This window comes from Triturus cristatus, chromosome 5_2 (assembly GCF_964204655.1).
Source record: "Triturus cristatus chromosome 5_2, aTriCri1.1, whole genome shotgun sequence".
NCBI classification, from domain to species: Eukaryota; Metazoa; Chordata; class Amphibia; order Caudata; family Salamandridae; genus Triturus; species Triturus cristatus.
This window is the reverse complement of record NC_140588.1, coordinates 178,909,708-178,932,615: the sequence shown is the minus strand read 5'-3', so window position 1 is coordinate 178,932,615 and position 22,908 is coordinate 178,909,708. Positions and strand designations below refer to the sequence as shown.

Below are 22,908 nucleotides of genomic sequence, written 5' to 3'. Positions count from 1 at the left end.
GACATTCTAAGATAAGCTGACTAGATAAATTACACCACTTTCTCAACAGATTATTGCTGGCTAGTTCTGCATTCTTCTATGACATTTATCAGATGGATTTAAACAGGCATTATGTGAGCCTTAAATGTTGCCATACAATGTGGGTTTTCCCATTGATGTGGTGTTCGCCAATCATAATTTTATTAATGACACAAATGAGGTTGTCATCCTCCCTCAGTATTTTCTATGGTCACACCGATGTTTGTGTCTCCTTACTTTTCGGTTTATTTAAGCTTGAAGGACTTTATTACCTCAAGAACCTGAGAGAAGACTTGTGGAAGTTTAGCAATAAGTTTCCATTTTCCTTATGATGTTGCGGCTCATTCTCTTTTTAATACTGTTGCCCCATCACACTTAACTGGCTCTAAGGCAAGAAAAAAAGTCTATGTTCATTGCAATCAAGGATACTCTAGGAGACAAAAACATTAGATTGGTAGACTACATCGGTTTCTATTCGTTGGTCACTTCCCTAAGAGTTCTGAGAAGCGTAGTTTTGTTCACACTTGGCTGCTAATTGATAAAAGGAAAGTTAAACATGGCACTCAAGTATGTGTCTTTAATAAAATTAGGACTTTCCAATGCTTCTTAGTTATAAAAAATCTGCATTCACAAAAACATTTTGAAAAGCTCACCAATTTACACATTGTATGTTTCCTTTAACATTTTGAACATACTTGCAGCCTTTCCAAGATTTACAAACATTTCTGTGCACGCTCCCATAGCCATCCCTCTAGCATATGCATGCTGTGTATATGAACTCTATATGTTGAGGCCAGGCCACGGGTTGGCCCTGCCAGCCTTTGCTGACTATACAGGACACCCTGCCATTTTTTCCTACAGGTAGGTCTGGTTTTGTTATCTAGGACACATGTGGGCTAGATGGTTCCTATCGGGGCTGGATAGGCCTAAACCCTCCTAACCTCGAAATTAACCCGACAAAGCAGCGCAAAAAGGAGCTGTTTAATGTGACCCCTCCCCCACATAAAAAGAATTGGGGTTGGGGTCGAAGAGTGAGAGAGAAACCTTCAGTCCCTCCAGTTACCCTAAAGTTTGTCTGACTCTCATCTCCCTGTACAACACTTAGAACAATATAGGACTGAAATACAATAATGTTTTCCATTCTGCTTTTGATTCCCAGTCCAGCAATGGGAATAGTATGGAAAGGCTGGGAGGTATACTGGCTGTGCCTGTGTGTGGTATGCCGGTTGAGTCAATTCTGATTGACTACAGGTAAGCTGATGCACTAAACCATCTGTCTGTTCTCTAGGAATATATATACATTGTTGTTAGTTGTGAGCCAGAGGGTACAAAGCTCAAAAGCAGTGCATTCACCTCTCTGTTCGCCATGGAGGCAATCTCTGTACCAGTCCACTTCTTCCTGGAGCAGGAACCAGAGAGAAACAAGTGAGATAGAGACCTTCAACATGCAATCCTTAAGGTTGGGTCACAGGTCCCACCCCAAACACCTCTCACGTGTAAAGTCCCTGTTAAAATGTGAATCTGCTGCTACCAGCAGTGGGAAACATATGGAGTAGAAGACATCTTACTTGGGAGGATTAAGTGGTCACAGGGGGCGGACCACCACATGGCTTACCATTTTTGAGGTTTTGCAGGACACATGGGATGAACCCCGGGGTTCAAACCTGCATCCAGCTAACACTGGTCTGCCCCAATTCTCGAGCAACCAATGGTGTAATGGTCCAGGGCAGGAATTAGCAAGCAGCTTTCAACACTGTGCGGGTAGGTCCCCTAATGAATCACTGTACAGATCCTTAGGTAGTCCGCAGTCCTTTATGTAGACTTTATATAGGCTAAATGTAATAGTTGTGGTCGGTAGTCTCTCGATGGGTGGTGACAAAGACCAACATCCCCTTAACTAAAGTTCAATTCAAGGGCCTTCAAGGCCCAGGCAGCACACACTGTAAAGGAAGGGGTGTGTGTGAGTGTGTGTTAGTGTGAGTATGTGTGTGTGTAATATGTCTCTGTGTTGACAGCACTTTGAACGCGCCATGTGACGGCGCTAAATACAGTCCACTAGGAAAAAAACATCTCAGTTTACTTTACTGTTTACAGCAATAATAATACAAACAAAAATAGGAAAAGGAATAAATGAATACTGATTTAATAATGACTGCGATTACAATAATAAAAATAAAAACAATTAGAATAATAGCAATCAATATTATTCCTTATTATTTATTTACTGTTATGACAAGATCAGGAAATATTGACTTTTGGTGCTTAATTAAGAGTGGGTTTTACAGATACAGAACGCCTGAATACATCAAATTAGAATGCGCGTTTATATTTTCTAGATTTCCATGGCCGGATGTACAGCATGAGAAGAGCATGTTCGACATACATGTGACGGAGGTAACATTCAAGCTTAAATACAAAATCTGGATTTTGTTGAGAGACTGCCCTGGAACTCCCTATTTAGATCAAACTATGATACGAGAGCCGGAACTATGAAGTCGGCAAATGGCAGATAAGCACAAAAAGAGTTCTGTGTTTGGGAATCACTTCTGTACTTACTCTAAATTTGAAGGTTAGATTGAATGGAAAAATGTACGATGTTCACAGCCAGGGGCCTAAAACAGGGGCTGGCCCAGCTTTAAATAAAAGCCTGGCCTGCGGGGGTATTGTAAGAATGTAATTTCATCCCCCGAGCACTGGAGCCCAGCTCACCCTCCTCTATACTCTGTCCTTGTGCAAGTCTGGTTAAACTCTCAGTGGAACACCAGTCGGAGGGCTCTTCTCACAATGGCTGCCCTGATAGTTGTAAAAGTAAAACGTGTCCCTGTATCTAGCCAGGCTCCTCCCTCCCGGCTCTCGCTTCTGTACATACTTGACGTGAAGTTCTATCACTGAAAAGCCAGTTGCATTCCGGGAGTCTGGTCTCCAATCCCTTCAATAGAATCAAATGGGATTCTAACATCAGATTGGGGTGGACTGGCCAGGAAAATATGGTTCAGACTATACTAAATCCACCACCTCCTTTCCCCCTAGGTTCGTCTGCTTCCATTTGCTCAAATCACACTTGCACAACCCCAAACAAATCTTTTGCAGGCTCGAACTACAATAAACCTCAAAAAGGCAAGTGTTCTTGTGTCAAACCCTAACCTATCCCCCCTCCTCGGGAACTCCACTGCTCCCTTCCGACAGTAAATGCATACGTAACTAAGGTGACCCTTGTGGCTCCATGTCACGAAGATACAATTTTTCCATTCATGGACTTTGATTTTACATATAAGAGCATTTTGGGAGCTGTAGTTCACTTTAATTGAGCCAACTGTACCCACATTCGATAACAATGACATGGATCTATATATTTATTATTGTTCTTTTCATTCAGCATATTCAATGCACCACCCTATTTCTCACCGCTCTCAATTGATTCTCTACCTCCACTCTCAGACTCATCTCAAACCTCTTTATACTACTCTTTCTAATGCAATACCCTATTTCTCACCCTATACCTCTAGCAATATATCCTCTACCTTCACTCTCTCATTCATCCCAAACCCTATGCCACTACTAGGATTATAATAATAATCCTTTCTAGACTCTTCCCTACCCTACTCCTCCTTGTATCACCTCATACCTCCTTTACTATTCTGATCCCCAAAAACAAGCCTTTCTAAACCCTTCCCTCTGACTCTTCCCCCTTCACTTCCCTTTTACTCATCCCAAGCCTCCTCCTACTGGCGTGAGCTCCAAAACAAACAAAAAACACAAAAAAATCGAAATCCTTCCATCTTCTATCCCTCTACTATCCTTTTCAATCCAAATAACAGACTAACATGTCCACACTCAAATTAATGTCATTTTTCACTATACTAATTCACCACTAATCCTTTATGGGTTCTGGAGTAGCGTGCTGGGTTCCGGAGTAACGTGCTACTCGCCAAAAAAGCATTTCAACACCACATCAGGGGTAGCAAGCGCTATATAAATGCTAACCTTTTTCCCTCTTGTATTCCTCCACTATCCTTCTCACTGCAAATAACTGACTAACATATCCACCACTCAAACTACTTTTATATTTCACTATACTAATTCACCACTAATCCTTTACGGGTTCTGGAGTAGCGTGCTACGCGCCGAAAAAGCGCTTCGACGCCTCATCAGGGGTAGTAAGCGCTATATAACTGAAATTACAATTACAATAAAAGTAAATTCCAGGAACAGAAAATTGACTTCCCGCTGACATGGGGCCACTTACCCCATATGCAACTGGTATGTATTCAGACAGGCAGACAGACTTCTAAATACTACAGGTCTGCAAAACTTGTTGTGCAGGGTTACGTTCCCACTCTAGAGTGTGCCAAGTTACTCGGCAGTATATAAATAGTTAATTTGCAACTTTTAGGCTTTTCATGCAAGGCTTGGCTACTAAAGCTGAACTGGGTCACTCCAGGCTTTCATGAGACTGTTCTAGTGGAAACTACAGCAGAGCAGGTATCCACCCCACCCCACCGCTCCTCTCCCCTCCCCCGGTCATCCTTTTCAGACCACCACTGCCATCGAGTAGGGGAAAGGTCGCCAGATATGTGTCCTTTGTCTTTCGTATTTCGAGTTACAAAAATGTGATTGACACATTTTATGACGCGTTTTAAAAAAAAAATCCACGCGCATGGTTCATGCTCAGGGTAATCAACATATAACGAAGATTTAACAACCACAAGGCACAAAAAGAGCCTAAATAAAACTAGGCCAATGTAGTACGAGGCCGCCAGCACGAGGGCGTTAGTTCATCGACAGGGATTGGGAAGGAGCGCTGTACTTTGGCCCCGGCCGAAACAATTACTGGAAAATGAAGCACAGAAAAATAAGGGATTACCTAAGCACAAAACAGCCATTAGCCCTGACGTTTTTACGGCAGTGTGTAGTCGACCAGTCCACACTGCTGTTCAGAGGATTCGGAACAGCCTTTCAGTCATCGTAATGCAGCTTAACTTTTCAAAGCGTTTGCCCGCAACGCTCGGTGACAGCACCTAGAATTGTTTTATATTTTGCAGCTTATTTTATTTCACACCTTACTTAGAATGCGAAGAGTTTCTCCCAGGTGTACCTCTCTTACAAAGCTTTTATTTTTTACACCTTCTGATCAAATCATTTTCGAATTTAACTGAGTAGACGGGAAATTCCCTATGGCGTCAGTGAATGCGGAAATAAAATGTAGGTTTGCTTTACAATTTCATAGATTAGAGGTTCTGTTCACTCCTACATTAGACCATTAAAAGTTATTTCTAAATGAAAATATATTATTATCAGTGGGTAAGCTTTATTTGATCTCCAGGATCTTAAAAGCAACATACAATACATAGCAAAACAACAATAAATAGTTATACTTAAATTATACATGGCTGCATGGTTAAAACTTTATATAAAATTCAAATTACTAGTCGTGGAGTAAAAAGGAAAGAGGAAATAGGAAGGGAAGATAAACAATAAGAGGGAATTATTTAAGGAACTCGAAGAAAAGGAGTCCATACTTGTTGAAATATTTCTTCTTGGTCTTGTAATTTGTATATTATATGCTCATGTGATGCTGTCTGGATCATTGCAGCCATCCAGTCCTCCTTAGATGGAGGACTAGGTGATTGCCACAACCTTAAAATACAAATTTTGGCTGTGGAGAATGCAGTATGTAAGAGTCTGCGCTGAGGACATGTGATATCATTTGAACTTCCAAGATCATGCAATAAAATAGTGGTGGATGTAAGATGAAGATTAAGAGATATAGTTCCATTTATTATGTCTCCTATTTGTGTCCAGAAATGTTGTATAGAAGGACATTCGCAAAGTATATGGAGAGATCACAATTAACTCCAGAACACCTCCAACATTTAGAGTGTGGTAATAATCCTGCTCTTTGCAATTTTAATGGTGTCCAGTACCATTCATGTAAGGTTTTAAAAAGGCAAAATTTTAAGCGTGCTTCACGAGTGCCCTTGTCCAGGGCCATGTCCTATTTCTATCTTCCTTTTCTTTCCGGGTAAGGAGGTCTCACTTCCGGTTTTTTCTTTTTTCTCATATTTTTCTTTTTTCTCCTTTCTTTCTTCTCATTTTCATATCTATCCATTCTTCCATTTCCTTAATCACTTTAATACTCATCTACTCTCTCAAATATTTCTCCACATATTTATTTATCAGTTTATTTACCCATTATTCATTTATCTACTTAACTTATTTATTTAGCTATTTTATACCCTTCATGAACTTCCATCACTCACTTCATATTATATCACAACATATTTTACTATTTCTAAATTATATTTACCTATCCCATTATTTACTTTGTCTTTTTCCCATGATTATATCTAACCAGAGTTAGATTTCCTAACATACAATGTCCACTATTCTCCTTTTCTCTTAACACTTTGTCTTTTATTTCATCTGAGAAAATTGAACAATGCTCTGGATGCAGCAGCAGTCAAGCTTCATTCCCTGATTTTTTTAGTCGGAGGAGCAGTCAATGCCCCCCTTGCCAGACAGAGGTTAATTTGTATAAAAAAAAAACACACATAAGTGCCGGGGTTCTTGTCAAGAGGCAGCCTGCACCAACCCATTTCTCCTGTTTGCGCACCTAAAACAGAACCAACCTTGATAGTGTGGATAGGATGTCGCATAAATGGCGTGAGCTGCAGATTTCAGAGCTGGGGAAACAGGTTTGAGTCCTGGGGTCAGCGCCACATTTTGTTATTCTGGGCAAATCACTTATTCTCCCCCGTGCCTACCATAAATGAGTGAGTCCTTAACTGATGCTCATGAAAAGCACCGGCGTTCATGATTAAGTGCCGGTGCTGAGCACCAGGAACCACCAGCTCAAATTAAGCACTGTTGCCAGACTATATCTGCCTCTTCCCGCTGAGCTCCCCGCACCCCGTACACCCCACCCCACACAGAACCCTGCATATATTTACCAGCAGCTTACAGCCGTAAGTACATATATATGCATTAAACCTCAATGAATAGGGAATTTTGTGTTATTATGACTGGTAAAGCTTGTTCTGCTTGGTAATTCCCTGACTCTATGGGGTTCAACTCCGAATTCTGCAGTACAACAGCCATGTTACCACACAGTAAAGTAAATTTCACAACCAGATTTACCACCCCGCCAGAACCAAAACACGTAAGGAGGTCCTCAGTAGGATATGCTTTTGTAACGACTAACAGAACTCAGAGACCAGAGTTTTATAAACTCTACACTGTCAGAATTTGCCTTTTTGGACAACGTGAGCGATATAGCAGGTCAGGTCATGTCACCTGTCCATGCTTAGAAACTGTGACGTCTGGCCTTTAAGGGCATGCTCTTCACAACTCCATTTAACAGTTCAAATTCACATGCATGATGGATGGTTTGGTCCAACAGATTTCTATTAATGATAACTCTACCAAATGTACGACATTACAATCAGAAAGAGGCAGAGCCCGTGGTGGCTGAAAGTGGTGGACCCTTGCACCGTTTTCTTTACTTTTCACAATTAACCACTGGTGGATTGCTTATCACATCGAAAAAATGTGAACAAAAATGTGGGGCACACACTCTTGTCATCATTGTAATTGTGACTGTAAGTGTATCTATATAGCGCTTACTACTCCAGATGATGCATCGAAGATCTTTTTTGGCAAGTAGCACGCTATTCCAGAACCCAAAAAGGATTGGTGGTGAATTAATATAGTGAAATATGAAATGAATTTGAGTGAAGGACATGTTAGTCTGTTATTTGGATTTATAAGAATAGTGGATGGATAGAAGAGGGAAGGGTTGCTTTGCGGTCACTGGTGTGCATTCACGGACATACAGCCGTCAGGACACGGAGACATGTAATGCCTTACCTGCCTCGCAAATGCCAGCAGCTTGTGTACGCCATACAACTCTATGAAGAGAATGAGCCAATGGGCATCGGTGGGGTTCACTGGGCTTTGGACCACTAGTCTGGCTTGGCTTTGCTTATATGGCATCATTCTTAAGGTGAATAATCTCAGTGGACGTTCATGTACCAGTGGCCTGCCCAAAAAGTAGGAAGGGAACCGATTTAATGGGTGCCGAATGCAAGAAACCTAGTTGCTGTGGCAAAACAATGCATGTCGATATTTGACCATTGATCTACTCTGAAGGGAAGAGCTCTCCTCTGAACGGCAGAACACAGTGCCCTCAATGGGCATGCCACGGTAGTCATTCAATAACGTACTTTTATTTATCCCGTACTCACGTACCTACCACCTTGAATCTAGGGAGATACTCGCACGGAGAGTTACAACTAATACTGCTTTATCACTGAAAGGATCCCATTAGTTTACAAATGCCTTCTTAAGCTCAGTGTTTTCTTTCTTTTTTGGCCATACACAACCAAAGAGTACCCATGGGCCAGTATGAGCCTGCCCATTGTTCTTCTACAAACTGCTAGAGTCCATCACTCCCCCTTGTGGATTCACATTTGTGGTGACATTTAAGCACAATAGTGGAGAGACATTTTAGTAACCCTGGGCGTAGTTTGAGTAGTAACGCTACCCGTAGCTACGCGAAGTGCACTTCGCACTACGCACGCTACACGTAGCTACGCGAACTGCGTAGTGCGGTAGGGAAATGCTGTTCACACTGATTGCACAGTGCCGGATGCTTGCCAGCACTGTGGAATCATTGCCAACGGCTTCTTGCACAGTGCAAGCGGTCGTTTTCTGCCGCTCAAGTAAATTTGTACTGTAGCAGCAGCTTTCTCATCGCGGACTGGTAGTTTCTCATCGCGAGCGGTCGCAAGCCCACGCGACCACTCGCAATGAGAAACCTGACCTCCCCGTGTTGAGAATCTCGCTGGGGGGTTTATTTTCTACGCTTGCGATCGGCAACTTGATGTTGCTGATCGCGAACGAGGAAAAAGTCTCGCCGGGATGTTGATTTTGCTAGCTCGCGGTCACCAACTTGACGTTGAGGACCGCGAGCAAGCAAAAAATGCCTGCTACGCTACGCGTTTTTGCACTGTGCTACGTGCAATTCGCGTAGTGCGTAGTAGCGCAAACTACGCCCAGGGTTACATTTTAGGTGCCAGCAACAAAATGGCAGAAAATGAAGATGTAATGAAATCTACCCACAGACTGACTGTGTTCATCTCTGCCAGGTAAATATGGACACCTATGTCCTTTTGGATCAAGAACAATCTTCAAATGTGCACGTAAAGGTGTTTCGAAGAGCTACAGATTTGCAAAATAGGTCGATTTTTTGGGGAAAAGCACACCTTTGAGAGAACCTAATCAGAATGCACTAGTGAGTCGTATAAAAAGGTGTGAATGAGTAGAAATAAAGACACAACATCCACCTGAAGTTTTAAGGAAAGTTCAAGTTGCATGATGTACCAACGAAAATGCATGAAGCCCTCAACCTTTCCTTAACACAAGGAACAATATGCTTATGAAGAATGACTGAATAAAATAAATAAATCCGGTATTTGTAAAGCGCAAACTACTCACCCTTACGGGTCTCAAGGCACTGGGGGCCGTCGTGGAAATTAAGTGAGCTATTGCCCAGAGTCACATGGTGCTGGGCTGATCTGACACCGGAGTCTGGGATTGAACCGTGAGCCTTGTGGCCTGAAGTCAGCTGCCCTGGCCGCTGCACCACACCTCTCCACTGAAAACCACATTATTTGTATAAAGTTTTATTTTACTGCCATTTACAGGGAACTTTCTTAGCTTTTGCAAGGCCCAAATGTCAGGAGTTTTAGGACAGACTCAGCAAACTGCCAAAATGCGTCATTAAATTAAATACCGGGAAAGCACAGGGAGTTCTCTGCACGAATGGCAAGTTCTATTTTTTCCTTATACAGCATGGAATACAAAAAGCAGAACATAAAAAAAATACACAGCGTGTGACACTAGACCACTGGGCAAAACAATATACCGTGAATGACACAGTTTCAATTTATCAGTCTGTTGACTATTTCATGCATTTCTTATTCCTAACCTAGGAAAACTTCTGCTCAGTTTCTATATAGCTGACCTATTTGTTGTCAACCTGCAATTGAACAAAAATGCTTCAATTCACCTTTTCATCAAATCACATTCAAAGCCGCTTTGACCAGAGCATTATTATGGCATTTAGGGGGTCATAGAAGCTTCTAGAAAGAATGAAAGAGGCTGTCTATAACTACTGCAAAAGAAAAGGCCTGCAGCTCACTCTGGCACCACCTCACATATCCAAACTCGACTACTCGACTAGGGTACAATTAACTAGTCAGTGGGGTTCACCCACAGGGACTTATACTGCCTGGCCCAATAAATGAAGGCAAGACAACCGCCGTGTCAAATTTAGAGCTCTCTGCAAATCTTGGCTATTTAAGCACTGTTGACATGAGACCAGCCCTAGGATGCCTCTTGTCCCTCTGAATAAATCTGTTCTTTCCTGGCAATACAGATTCCTAGCTCCAATAGGCACTTATATGTAGTGTGCGCCAAACAAAAATATTAAACGAATCAATCAGTCAACCAATACATAACGTTCTTAACTGTGAGAGGACAGACAACAATTTCTTAGTTTTGATTCATGTGATTAGTTTGTAAAATAATGAGTGCTGGTTCCCAAAGCTCTGTTCAGAAGCACATGGCTGGTGCAATTACATGTTGGCACGCCGGATACCAAGGATGCATGCCTTGAATCCATCTAATGGACTTTAATCCACAATTAGACATTCCCTGCCCCTTTATCTCACTCTTGTAGGTCCCTGATTTCGCTCTTTGTGACTTTTTTTTCCATCTTTCTCTTACTCTGTTTTTCAGCATTGTGTTTTTCCCTCTCTTGCTCTAGAAAAACGTCTGATGGGAAAAAAATAAGCACTGGTCGCCAAAAATAAGTGCTAGTGGCCCCCACCGGAAACCACCATCTCAAATTAAACACTGTTGGTTCACTAGTGCTTATGCCAAATCCTGACACCTTGAGGGCTGATTCAAAACCTGTTTACTTTAATCTGCGGCACCTGTTCACATTATTCTTCTAAGCCTGACAGACCCTGGTAGTCAGCACACGGCTGCTGCGACCTGGGACTCTATACTCTTATCGACCACCTTCCAATTATTTGTACCCCTGATCCACACACAGTACACCATCACTACGCTTTGGTGAGACTGTATTCTGTGAAACAAAATCAATAACAGGGATTAATACACCGGGCCAGCTTTAGCGCTGGTGGCGTCCGCTGCGAAAATGTTAGTTGACCACCTCCACCACGGATTCCCTCGCCATCACCCTTTAACAAATGCCCCTCAAGTCTCATTAACCACTCCCTCTCAGATGCATTTAGTTAGTTATATAGCTCCACTCCTACCAGTGTAGAGTGTCAGAGCACTTTGCATCACACAGAGACAATCAATCATACATTTGTAAATCAGTGTTTAGGAAATGTTACATAAGCCAGAGGACTACAAGGTGTAGGAGTGACATGCCATCCATACTGGTAAGCAGTATAGTTCAAGAGGGCTTTGTCTAGAGAAGCACAAACTCAGAATTTAAAAAAAGAACACCATAGTTGGGGGTTCTCTTTATTAATAATCTATACATTGCAGTGTGCATGCAGGTCTTTAACAAAAGTTATTAGCTCGTGGTTATTTATTAGGATTTCAACTTATAAACTTCAAGTAACAAAAGGATGTTCTTTTAAAACCAGGAACCCACTGAACTATTTGCATCATATGCACTTTGTGATCTGCATGGTACCTGGTCTTTGTAGCAGGCATTTTAACCCTCTGCGCTACTTTATCCAGGAAGAACATTATTCATAGGAGTTAGCTTGACATTTTTATTGTTGCCAGGAAATTGTTGGAGGCAAGGGATGCGGCAGCAGGTGCTTTAAAATCATAATAAACTTGAAAACAGGACGCCACACCATAGTCAGCACCCGGTGCGGTGGCACCGGTCACACCGCCCGAGAGCTGGTCCTGTTCATACAAATGGGAGATTCCTTCTTTTTCGTGTCAGTGTTGGATTTAAAGCGTCTTGTTCATAACCCTTGACATGCACAAATGGACTCTTCTCTGTTCCCGTGTTTCTTCCGTGCTATTTGCTTTTTTTCTCTTCTGTTCAGTGACATATGCCTTAGCAAGCACTTTTCACCTAACCACGCACAAATTATTCCCTAAAATACAGCATGACTACTACACACTTGAGCGAGTGGAGGTTTCGAGCACTTGCCAAGATCTCTCAAAATATCAAGGCGTTCCAGGGTGTGGCCTAATGCACTGTTGACGAAAGCTACATTGGGTAAGTAAAACTTTGGAATAAATCACAGGCGAGCGTCCCAATGACGTGTGAAAGAGAAACCAGCACACTGCTTCTGCCGGTTTACACGAGAGATCTTACAAAGGCTGGGCTCCCAGAAAACACCTATTGTAGGGTTCCAAACATAAGAACAAGACAGGCAGCTGGTGGACAACAATAAAAGTTTAAGGTGCATACAGAAGGCAGGAGCACTCTTTTCCCCAAGACACCTTTTGCGCTGTGAGTCGCAATAACATTTTCTGTGTTTACTCTACTGTGTGATGGCAGTTTTGCATTTTACAATTGATTATACAAACTGTTACTCTGGTGGTAAACATGTTTCTGTGGCCTGCCTTTATTTACCCTAATTGGATTCTTAGCCTGCGCTTGCTGCTTACTGGGAATCAGGACTATTTTGGTAGCTGGATTAAACGAGTTTCCTCATCGTGATTAATTCACTGGTGGATAATCAGCCAATCCTGCGGCTCGCAATCATCTTGGGAGATGGCGCTGCAACACTGGATGTATATGTATTCACCCTAGGTCTGCTGTATTTGCACGCAAAAGAGATATTCTGCTCCTCGACTCCTACCTGTTGGTGGTTCCATGGGAGCATCACCTGCCCCTCAATGAGTATATAAAAAAAATAAGACCTAAGCAACAGATTGGAAGCTGCTGCTGCGGGCTGAGACCGGCTACATGTGGCTGTGTGTAAATCGATCCTGAAAACCTTTGGAAGCGGCCAGATGGAGGGCGGCGAAGATATTGTAAATACAATATATGAAAGGCTGCAAAGGCTATTTGTGTGAAAAAATGAGCGGGACACGCCATGATACTCTAAAAGGGTCGGCCTTTGAGGACAAAAGCATGCCTGTGATTCATTTTGGTGCTATACAATTGAATTGTATGGCCATCGAAGGGCCAGGATTAACACATTACGAGAAATAAGCGGTTGATCAAATCTTTGCGATCTACTAAACAATCATGTGCAAACAAACATTTGTTGATTTGTGGCATCACCCTTCGGCACTCAGTGTGGACTAGTAATTGATGAGTTAGAGCTGTCCAAGCCCCTTCTCCACCCACCCTGTTGTTGAAAAAGTAATTTGGAAAAACAAAAATATTTCTACATTGTTAATTTTATAATGTAGATTAAAGGTCTGATTATACCAGTTAATTTAATTGAGACATGTACAGAATGATGGATTTTCTAGGAAAAAATAACTTTTTGTAGTCTCCAGTGGTGTTCTGAAACTAAAGAGACTGCAGCAAGGGTTGAATCCATGTTGTCTAGTTGTCATTGAAGAACCATTCTACGCGTGTTGTTATTTGAAGTGGCATAAAAGGCAGCTTGCTTTTTTGATTATACATTACAGCCCACCCTGCTTTCATCCCAGAACTGTGGAGGGTTTTGCGAATACTTCCAAACCAATTAGACTACTCGGAGTTCTAGAAAATGATGTAGATGTATAATTTTGGCTTTCTACTAAAATATAGTTTTATATTGACTCCACAGTTTCAACAAAAAACATATCCTCAAGGCAAGCTGATTTGTAGTTAAGAATAATAAAATCGACATTTTACCTATGTATGCTCATCTTGTTAATATATCGGTAGTCAATACTGTTGAGTCGAGAGGTTCGCTGTTCGAGGTCTATGAACTCCGTTTGGAGACATAAAACTGGAATTTTGCCTGCCACTTGCAAAAACGTATGGTTTATAAGACTAAAAGAAAACGCATTGATCTACTTATAATTATTGTTTAGTATTTGCTGTTCAGGATAGTGTAAACGTAAGCAGCTAACATTAATCATGGTACAGACTCTGGTGCTCCTCTAGTAGGACACTGACATACCAATATCGAAATATGATTGGCAAGGCAACCCAACTTGACGAAAAAGCACGACAATCCAGCAAATGCACGTTCCATGTATCAATTATGTGGTGAAAACCAAGAAAAGTGGAACATAAACAGTTATGAATTAATGGATCACATTAGTAATATATGGCTTATCGAGAGATTAAAAAAAATACATATGGGGAAAAAAACTTTTTTAAAGAAAATGAGAAGAGGGAAGGAAATAAAGAGTCTTTTGGTCTTACCTGATATTAGCAGAGGTGCCTCCTCTTCAAAGCTATCATCCGCACCATCCTCACACATTCCAGACATCAACAAATCTTCATGCGCTGAGCCTGAGTCAGGCGTACTAGGTCTGCTAGCAGAACCAGAGTCTCCTTCACTCGCAGATTCATATCGGTCACGCTGGGTCACCGATCCACTCTCGCTATGGCTTCGCATGTCCTTTCTGTGCACTCGAGAATGAAGAACCATCTGGTGATACGTCCGAAAGACCTTCCCACATTCAAAACACTCAGTGGATTTGTTCTGTGTGGAAGGTCGTCGGCTCTGTCGGGAGGGGGGACGGAATTCAAGGTCATCAGGGGAGTCCACAAAAGTTTCCCCCATTTGGGCGTTGCTGCTTTTCTCTGTGCGGCTGCCACTAGAGCAGGTGCGCTTCTTTGGGTTGCTGGAGCATTGCAAGTCTTGCTCCCTCTTGCGCTTCTCTTGTGTGACAAGAATGTATTCTCCTTTGTCTTTGTCATAGGTCACATCCGCATCTGCAAGTGTTTCATCCCATCCCCCGTACTTGACATATTCTGCTGGTTCTGCTACTTTTCCTTTGGTGGCCAATTGCCAGGCTTGGTAGCTATTGATGGGATCCAGCTCAGGTACTCTCTTTCCGGTCTGTCCATCCATAAGGTTATCACCTTCCATGCGTGGTCTCAAATTTAGGCACTCTAGAAAAAGATGTTGTGTAGTAGATGGATCTACACATTCATCAGTTTCACCCAGGAGCCCTTCGCTGCCCGCCTCACCTTTGCCTTCTGATCTGCTCTCTTCAATTTTGCAGTGAACCAGGTTGTGTGTTTTCAGACTGTCCAAATTTGTAAAAAAGTTGCCACACTTCATACAAACTTCATAAAGGGACAAGCCCGTCATGATAGTTTCTTCCTGAACGACATTGTTGATTGTAGCAACAGGATCAGAGTCCGTTTTTGGTTTGTTTTTATTTCCCATCTTTGGACCATGAGATTTCATATGGTTTTTTAGAAACCATGGCTCTTTAAACCTTCTGCCACAAATATGGCAGCCATGATCAAATGACCCCCCGTGCTTCTTCATGTGGGCTTTAAGAAACCAGGACTGACTAAAGGCCTGACCACAAACCTCACAAGGATACTCCCCTACGGTTGGCTCGCTCTTGAAATTTTGCTTGCACATTTCACCAGATGCTGAATTTGGGGTTGTAATGTGTTCCTTCTCAATGTGGTTCAATAAGGTCTCCTCTCGTAAGGTCATATAATTGCACAGCCTGCATTTATAGGGTTTATGCACTTGCAGGATATGCAGCTCCAGGTTCTTTTTTTTGTCAAACTTACTCTTACAGAAGTTGCATACGTAGGTGGTAAACTTGTCATCGGATCCCAGAGAAGCCCCACTTACCCCCTCTTTTTTGATACTTCTTAACAAGAACTTGCCATTCTCCAGCTGCATTGACCCATTTAGTATTTTGTTGCAGGCAGATGAACTCTTTGTAGGGCTAGTGCAACCATCAAGGCCCTCAGATGCCCCAATTTCTCCGAGGTGGGCATCTCCCATCTCCACATCATGCCCATGACTTAATGTGCCTGTTCTGTGAGTGCGAAGGTGTAGCTTTAAACTGCCCTTCTGAGAAGCTCGGTGGTCACAGTAGGGACATTTGTACGGCTTGTCTCCAGTGTGCTTTCTCATGTGCTGCGACAGCGAGCTTTGAAAAGGGAAACTCTTGCCACAAATAATACAACTAAAGCACTGTGTTTTCTCTTCGGCTGCATCATTTTTTTTTACCTTTGCTGAGACCTCTTGCATCTCCACTTCAATCTCTTTTCTTTGCTCCATCCCTAAAACATCAGTCGAACAGCATAAAATAAACTTGCAAGGCTGTGTTAGGCCACCTTAAGTTTTCGGTCATATGAGTGTAAGACAGTGATTCTCCATTTTTTTTCTTAAGGATGAAAAATGCCTTTCCAATTCTTATCGCTACAAATTCGGAGACAATTTCATTCATGCATATTCTCAAAACGTACAGTCTTCACCACAGCACAGCTGGGCAAATACACCTGAAGGTAGGAAAAAACACAAAAGCAAAAATTTGTAAAGAGAACATAATTGTTAACAATTTACTTCATTGACACTGCTTTAGTTCAATAAAACACACGTTTCTAACCAGAAGCAAATTTGGTTTGAACACCCCCAGTCTCTCTTCTCTTACCAATGTTCATATACCTTTGCAATTACCAAAATGTTGCTTAAGATGTTTTTTTTTTACAAAATACTTTCTTAAACATTATCAATTCTCCTAGCTTGTACCAATTGTACAATTTTAATTACCCCCAGGAAGCTGGACGTTAGTCCTGCGAAACGTGCTGGCTGACTGTAGAGATAATTGCCCAATGACTTCATGTAACTCTTTGCTGCATGCTGTCTTATGGAATATTTGAAACTAAAGTTGTAGAGAACTTTGTCCTCAGAACCACCAGGGATGAGCAAGTAGTTCCTACAAGAAGGACTCTGTATCTAGAACTTTGGAATCTCAAGAAATCTGTACCGTCTTTTGGACAATTCATATACATTTTTATCAAAGGATCACTAATTGAGCAAAGTCCCAAATTAATGCTTTGGTTCAATAATCAACTATGTGTACTTGATTTGCTGCTGTCTTCTATGATTTTATTACACTAATAGATACACTTTGTGATACAGCGATAATTTCAAATTAGGTTCTGCTTGCCCAATATGTTGCACGATTCATGTTTTTTGTATTATCTCAGGTGTAAATGAGCAAATGCATATTGATGTGCGACATTTGCTGATCTAGAGAAGGTCAATCCCTTCAGGAAACAGCAATCGGCAAAGAGCCACAGAGTTCCTATAGAAGAGTAAACGTGATCTCCGTCTTAAGTTTTATGTCCTTATATTTAGTATATATGCCTTATCTCTATAGTATCTCTGTAGCAGCCTGAGCCTTAACAGTCCTATATTGTATGATGACATCATATTATTATTATTATAGTCTCTCCACACTGGCTGATTCTACATAGACTACAAACAAATACTAGCACTTGAATGTGAGAGTAAGGTGTTGTTTACTCTCATGTTTGACTCATCTGTTTACAAATTGTGGGAGCTGACATACTTGTAGATCGAGGCCCATCGCTCATGGGTAATGCACCAAATGTCAGGAAAAGGACGCACACCGTTGTTGAATGGTGCCAACCAGGCGCGCAACACCCATTGGGCTCACCGGGCTTCAGCCCCCCCCCCCCCCCCTCATGTGTGTCAGCCCGGCTGAGACAGCCTCGCGGGCTGGCGTCCGTCTAATTGCAGCCGGACCCGAGTACTTCACAGGTCTTTAAAAGACCATTTACTCGTTAATGAGGCTTATGTTGTGTTTTCACCCCTTTTTACAGCCACTCTGCCTGAGGCTGGAAGACTTAGCCCCCCCCGAAATATTTTTCAGCCCCCCCCCCCCCCCCCCGAAATTTGGCTCTAGTTGCCCGCCTGGTGCCAACCAAGTTATCTATGAGTGAAGACTTAGCAATGAAGCAATAAAACCTCCCGAGCTGGGTCACAGAAACCACACTGAGAGTGGCTCCTTAATCCAGCGGAACCCGATGTAACCTATCCACTGAAAAAACCCAGATAGATGATCCAAGTAAAACTAAAACTTGAAATTACGTTGAAAGGAAAGGAAACAAGAGGTACTTCATTAATTCGACAAACTTCGAATGAAACAGAAGGTAAAATATCAGTAGTTCATAACACATGTACAGGAAAGTCCACGCAAAATGGCATGTAATTTTTCTGAACAATATTTAGGACTGAATATTCATGTGAGACAATATTACTGTGAATGATATTCTCACTATAAGCCACACTGGGTCTGTCAGACATCTCCTGCTAAGACTGAGTACCCCTTTCAGGACTACATTTCAAAGTAACTCTAAGACTTGGGAATGGAATAGAGTTTGAAACAAATGAACCGCCACTTACGTATTCAACCATATGCTTCCAGTTTGTGCCACCAAATATAATCTGCTAGATGCACACAAATCTAATCCCTCGAAAACTTATAGCAACAACACTGAACTTTCATGATTTGGGGGTGCACTGTTTTGAAGCACAGTGATACAATATATCAAGAAATATCCTAAAACACAAATGGCACAAACATGTTCGATTTCAATTTAAATGATGTGGTTTCTGCATGATGAATGTACAATAAAAATTGGAATTTTATCCGCAGTGACGCTGACATCATAGTTTCATTTGCCGAGCTCTGTATCACGTTAGGGTCAGTGCGGACTCCAAGCCGAACTTTGCAGTTGTGTTTGCGGTATGTTCTCCGCCATAAAACGCAAGGTTAAAATCACAAATAGTAAATGCATCTTTCGCTACTGAAATACATGCCACCCTCTGTGTGCCATACATAGTCATGTTTATTATCCATGCAGTCAATTAATTAACTATCAACTATCAGTAGGGGTTCTGAAGTGCGTACCCACACTACATTGAGTCTATTACATCGCGTGGCATGGCATCATAACCACATCATCATGGGATCTCACCATGGCAAATGTAAGTAATAGAAATAAGCATAAATGTTAATTCATTGAAAAAATAGGGAAAGATGATGCAATTACCCACAACATAGTGGTTGCACTGTAGTGCCTCACAATTTAGTAGTACTCAATCTAATGATATAAGTCGCCGCTAGGTGACATGTCAGGGATGTCCAAAACACAGTAAATAAATACCTAATGGCCAAATGAAATGCATGTGTACCACGAGGCCAGCCGCTGCCTTCTTTGTAAACCCCTCTACCACTCAGACAAGCATCTCCTCGTTTCCACCAGTTACTACTGCATCATTAATTCGTGTATGTGGGTGAATCCACAAGTGTTCCTGTAAATTTGACCCCAGCTTCATAGCATGGAGTAGCTCTGGGTTTTCTCCGCGTATTCACTCTCTTGTTCTTGATATACAAGCCTGGCCTCCTGGAGGCCTCTTGAGAGTCCTTTTTCCAATCGCCCAGTGCAGGCACCTGCCTCTCATGACTAGAGAGAAAACAACTATGCTGAAGTTCCCTTGAATCCTTTGCAAATGTCAAGGTCTCTCTTGCCTGGTTGCACTTTGAGTTCCTTCAAGGTGGAACCAACGGCTGTGAACTTAGCTAAGGTTAGTTCTCACTGAAAAAGAGAGAACCACCAAGGTCTGCACTGGGAGGCGAGTCCACAAGCATGCAGGCTCTTCATACAGGGTATTATTGTAACTGGAGTTGAAGGTTTTCACTTATAGCTTATCGTGTTTCATACAAATCTACCGGAGCATATTGTTTTCTCTGGAAGGCCAGCATGTCATGCAACATGGGAACTCACAATTCTGTTGCTCCGGTTCGATCTAGTTTCCCTTTCACATTCTCGCGAGTTGGCTTTGCCTCTATAAGTCACTACATTGCCGTTAACCTGCGAGTCATATCACTGCTTAATGCACCATCCGTCAGGCCCATCCCCATGCACTGAATGTCTCTGGGGTTCAGAAAGCCAGCATTTCTTGAAGCCTTCAAATCAGAATTTCAGGTCCTTGCTTCTTCAGGTACAAACCTAAGGACATCACGGTTCAATTGTTCGCAATTGCGGTTATGCCAGATCAGAGCTTCAGATTTGCCTGGGTGTAACTTGACTCATGCGCACGGGTCTCTAAGGATAATTTGCTTTTAGCAAGAGGCGCAACGTTGTGTGATGACTAGTGATTAATTTGTAAAAGGACATGTGATGTGCTGTGGGCCCAAAGTTTTGCCCAGAAGCCCGCGGCCGGTGATACTGAAGATCAAGTTGCCGAATACCAAGACTGCTAGTCTTGTTTCCACCTCATTACCTTACATCCACCCCAGACACTCTCAGCCTCCACCTCCCACCCAGAGACTCTCAACCTCCACCTCCCCTCCAGAGACTCTCAACCTCCACCTCCCCTCCAGAAACTCTCAACCTCCACCCCCACACTCTCAAACTCCACCCCAGACACGCCCTGCCTCTGGTTCTTTTTTTATCCCTGCTTTTTCCCTTTGTCACACTGTATTTCCATGTTTTTATTCGTCCTTTTGTGCTTTTCTCCTCTTTTGCTCTGGGTTAAAGTGTTTTGAGGGAAAATAACTGCTGGCCCCAAAAAGTGAGTGTAGATGGGCCCCACCTGCAATATTAGGCTAAAATTAAGCACTGGTGATGACCATATACTCTATAAGCATTGTGTGGAACCCTATACTTTGCCTTACCAACTGTGATGTGGAAACTGCAGACCAAGGAGCATTTAAAGCATCAGACTAATAAAAAGCCTGTGCCGAAACTTTGTTCTAGTGATAGCGTCACTTAGTACAAGTCAGCAATCGAGGGCATATGAGCACCTCAAGTTTACAAGCTGAGGTACAACCCAGCCAGTGATTGCCAGCTTGTAACCCAGAGCAACAGAGTAAAATTACTTTTCTGATAGCTGTAGTTATATTAATTTCTTTGCAGTATGCTACAAGTGGCTTACATTTGCAGTGGTTTACCCATCACTAAAATTATTTTAAAAAAACTAAGACGGTGCGGCAAATGAGGTTGATACGTAGACTCTGCATGGGTTTCTTACTCTTTACTCTGCTTCTGCATGCGGTCGCCTTCTTCATTTGATACTTTTGCTTTTCATGATTCACCACAAATATGGACAAAGCTTTAGGCATTATATAGTAACCATCTTCCCCTATTTGTCCCAATGGCAGCCCAGCACTTTGTGCCGCCTAACTTGGCAGTCTCAGCCCTAAGAAGACACCTGTATTAACGGCACTTAATTATTACACCCTCAAAATAACATATAATCCAATTACGTAATTACGCTCAGGTGTTGGAAAAGTTCACACTCACATATTGTATTGCCTAATGAATGAGTGTGTCAACTATGTGTAGGTTCAAGTTAGCTGCAGACAGCCAAAACAATAGTGTCAGAGCTCTAAATTGTGGACTTGAAATCTGCCTCCAGTATTTAATTTGTGCAGGTGTTTGCCGGTAATTGGCACCGGCACTTATTTCTAGGCACAAGAACGTATTTATGACTATTCACCACATGGTGGCACTGTATTTTTTAACATCAGCAGGTGGTTTAACAATGCAAAACACACTAAAAAATAATAGTACCATCGCCCACAGGCGATTCTTGCAGCTGTGGGTGGCCAGAAATGTTCATCATGTTACATTTGTAGCAGTGTGATGGTAAGTAGGCAGAACTGATATTGTCATGTGGCAGTAAAAGCAGGAAGTGTAGGTGGTAAAAACTGCTGTGGCCTCCTGGGAAATATTTTGGGCCTTGGCACTTATGTTTTTTCACAAATTAACGCTGCCTGGCTCACAGCAATGAGAACCAGCTCCGCTCTTTTGATTCATCTGTGATAAACACCCAGTCATCCTTCATGAGGATGAGGATGCATTTTCACTGCAAAATTGTGCACCTGCAGAACTCTCATTATCCATTTGTAGCTCTCCCTGACTCAATGGGGCCTATTCACAAAAGGCATTTTAGAGTACGTAAAATAGTACTCCTGAGGTCCTCTTTTTACACACTTTTACATACCTTTGTGAATTAGCCCCAAAATGTTTACAATGGGTATATTTTGGAAACATACAAATACTCCAAACATACAGCACTCCTTTACTAATAGGGAGTTGGATGCTTCAGGGCCAGTTCGCAAAGGCGTGTAAGAGTAGGTAAAACAGTGCTCCTGTAGTAACACTTCCCACGCTCATAAATGCTTTTCTGGCTCGGCCCCAAAGAGTGCTGAATCAAAGTGCATTTGTGAATTATCTAAAGGCAGGGGAACCGCTGCCCAGCTCCTCCTCTGGAAACGTTGCATTTATGCCAGTTTCAGTGACCCAGTACATTTCTGTTCCATGCGCCTATACGTGGCACACTTAGGAGGAGAGTGGGTGCCTTTCATCTTGGAAAGTAAGATGCTGCTATGGGGTGAGTTCCCAAAGGCGATTTTCAAGCGAAGCGAGAACTTTTAGTCCCACTGTTAGACGTCAGTGCAACTGCTGGGTAATTTCATGTACGCAAGAGTACACTCACCGCAGACATTTGCTGCAGGTTTAAAATAGAAGATATACTTTTGTGAACAGAACAATGTGACGGCACGATGCCGAGTAAAAAAAATACTTTTAAGAAAAATAAAGCTTGTGCAGTGCCAGAATATTTGTACGGATGGTGGGGGAAAGAAAGGCTTAGGGGAGATGTGAAAAATATATTGATTTCATCGTAGATCCAGGTATATAAAGATGATCAGTAGATGTGTTTTGCAAGGATCCGAGCTGACAAGCACTCATCTTATTACCGAATAACCAACAGTCCCAGGCTAAGAGGTATACTGACAAAATACCGTCTAAAAATAGCCCTGCCACTCGTCATTGCCCTGCTCCTCTACCCGCTCCAGTACCCCCCACACCCCCATGATTCCGGGATTCTTTATCTGTGTTTTAGTTACAACTGA

The 22,908-nt window shown here is 42.3% G+C and overlaps 1 protein-coding gene across 5 annotated transcripts in view; it reads right to left on the bottom strand.

Moving 5' to 3' along the window:
- ZNF516 (zinc finger protein 516) overlaps positions 1-22,908 on the bottom strand; it is a 286,502-nt gene that overhangs the window by 93,760 nt on the left and 169,834 nt on the right. For 4 of the 5 annotated variants that reach the window (XM_085606945.1, XM_085606944.1, XM_085606947.1 and 1 more), the window contains exon 3: positions 14,396-16,453. In XM_085606945.1, coding sequence (XP_085463071.1) covers positions 14,396-16,232 — 1,837 coding nt within the window. In that variant the 5' untranslated portion in view covers positions 16,233-16,453. Of the gene's footprint in view, positions 1-14,395; positions 16,454-22,908 lie in introns of those variants that run through there. The other variant, XM_085606949.1, reaches the window with a different exon arrangement.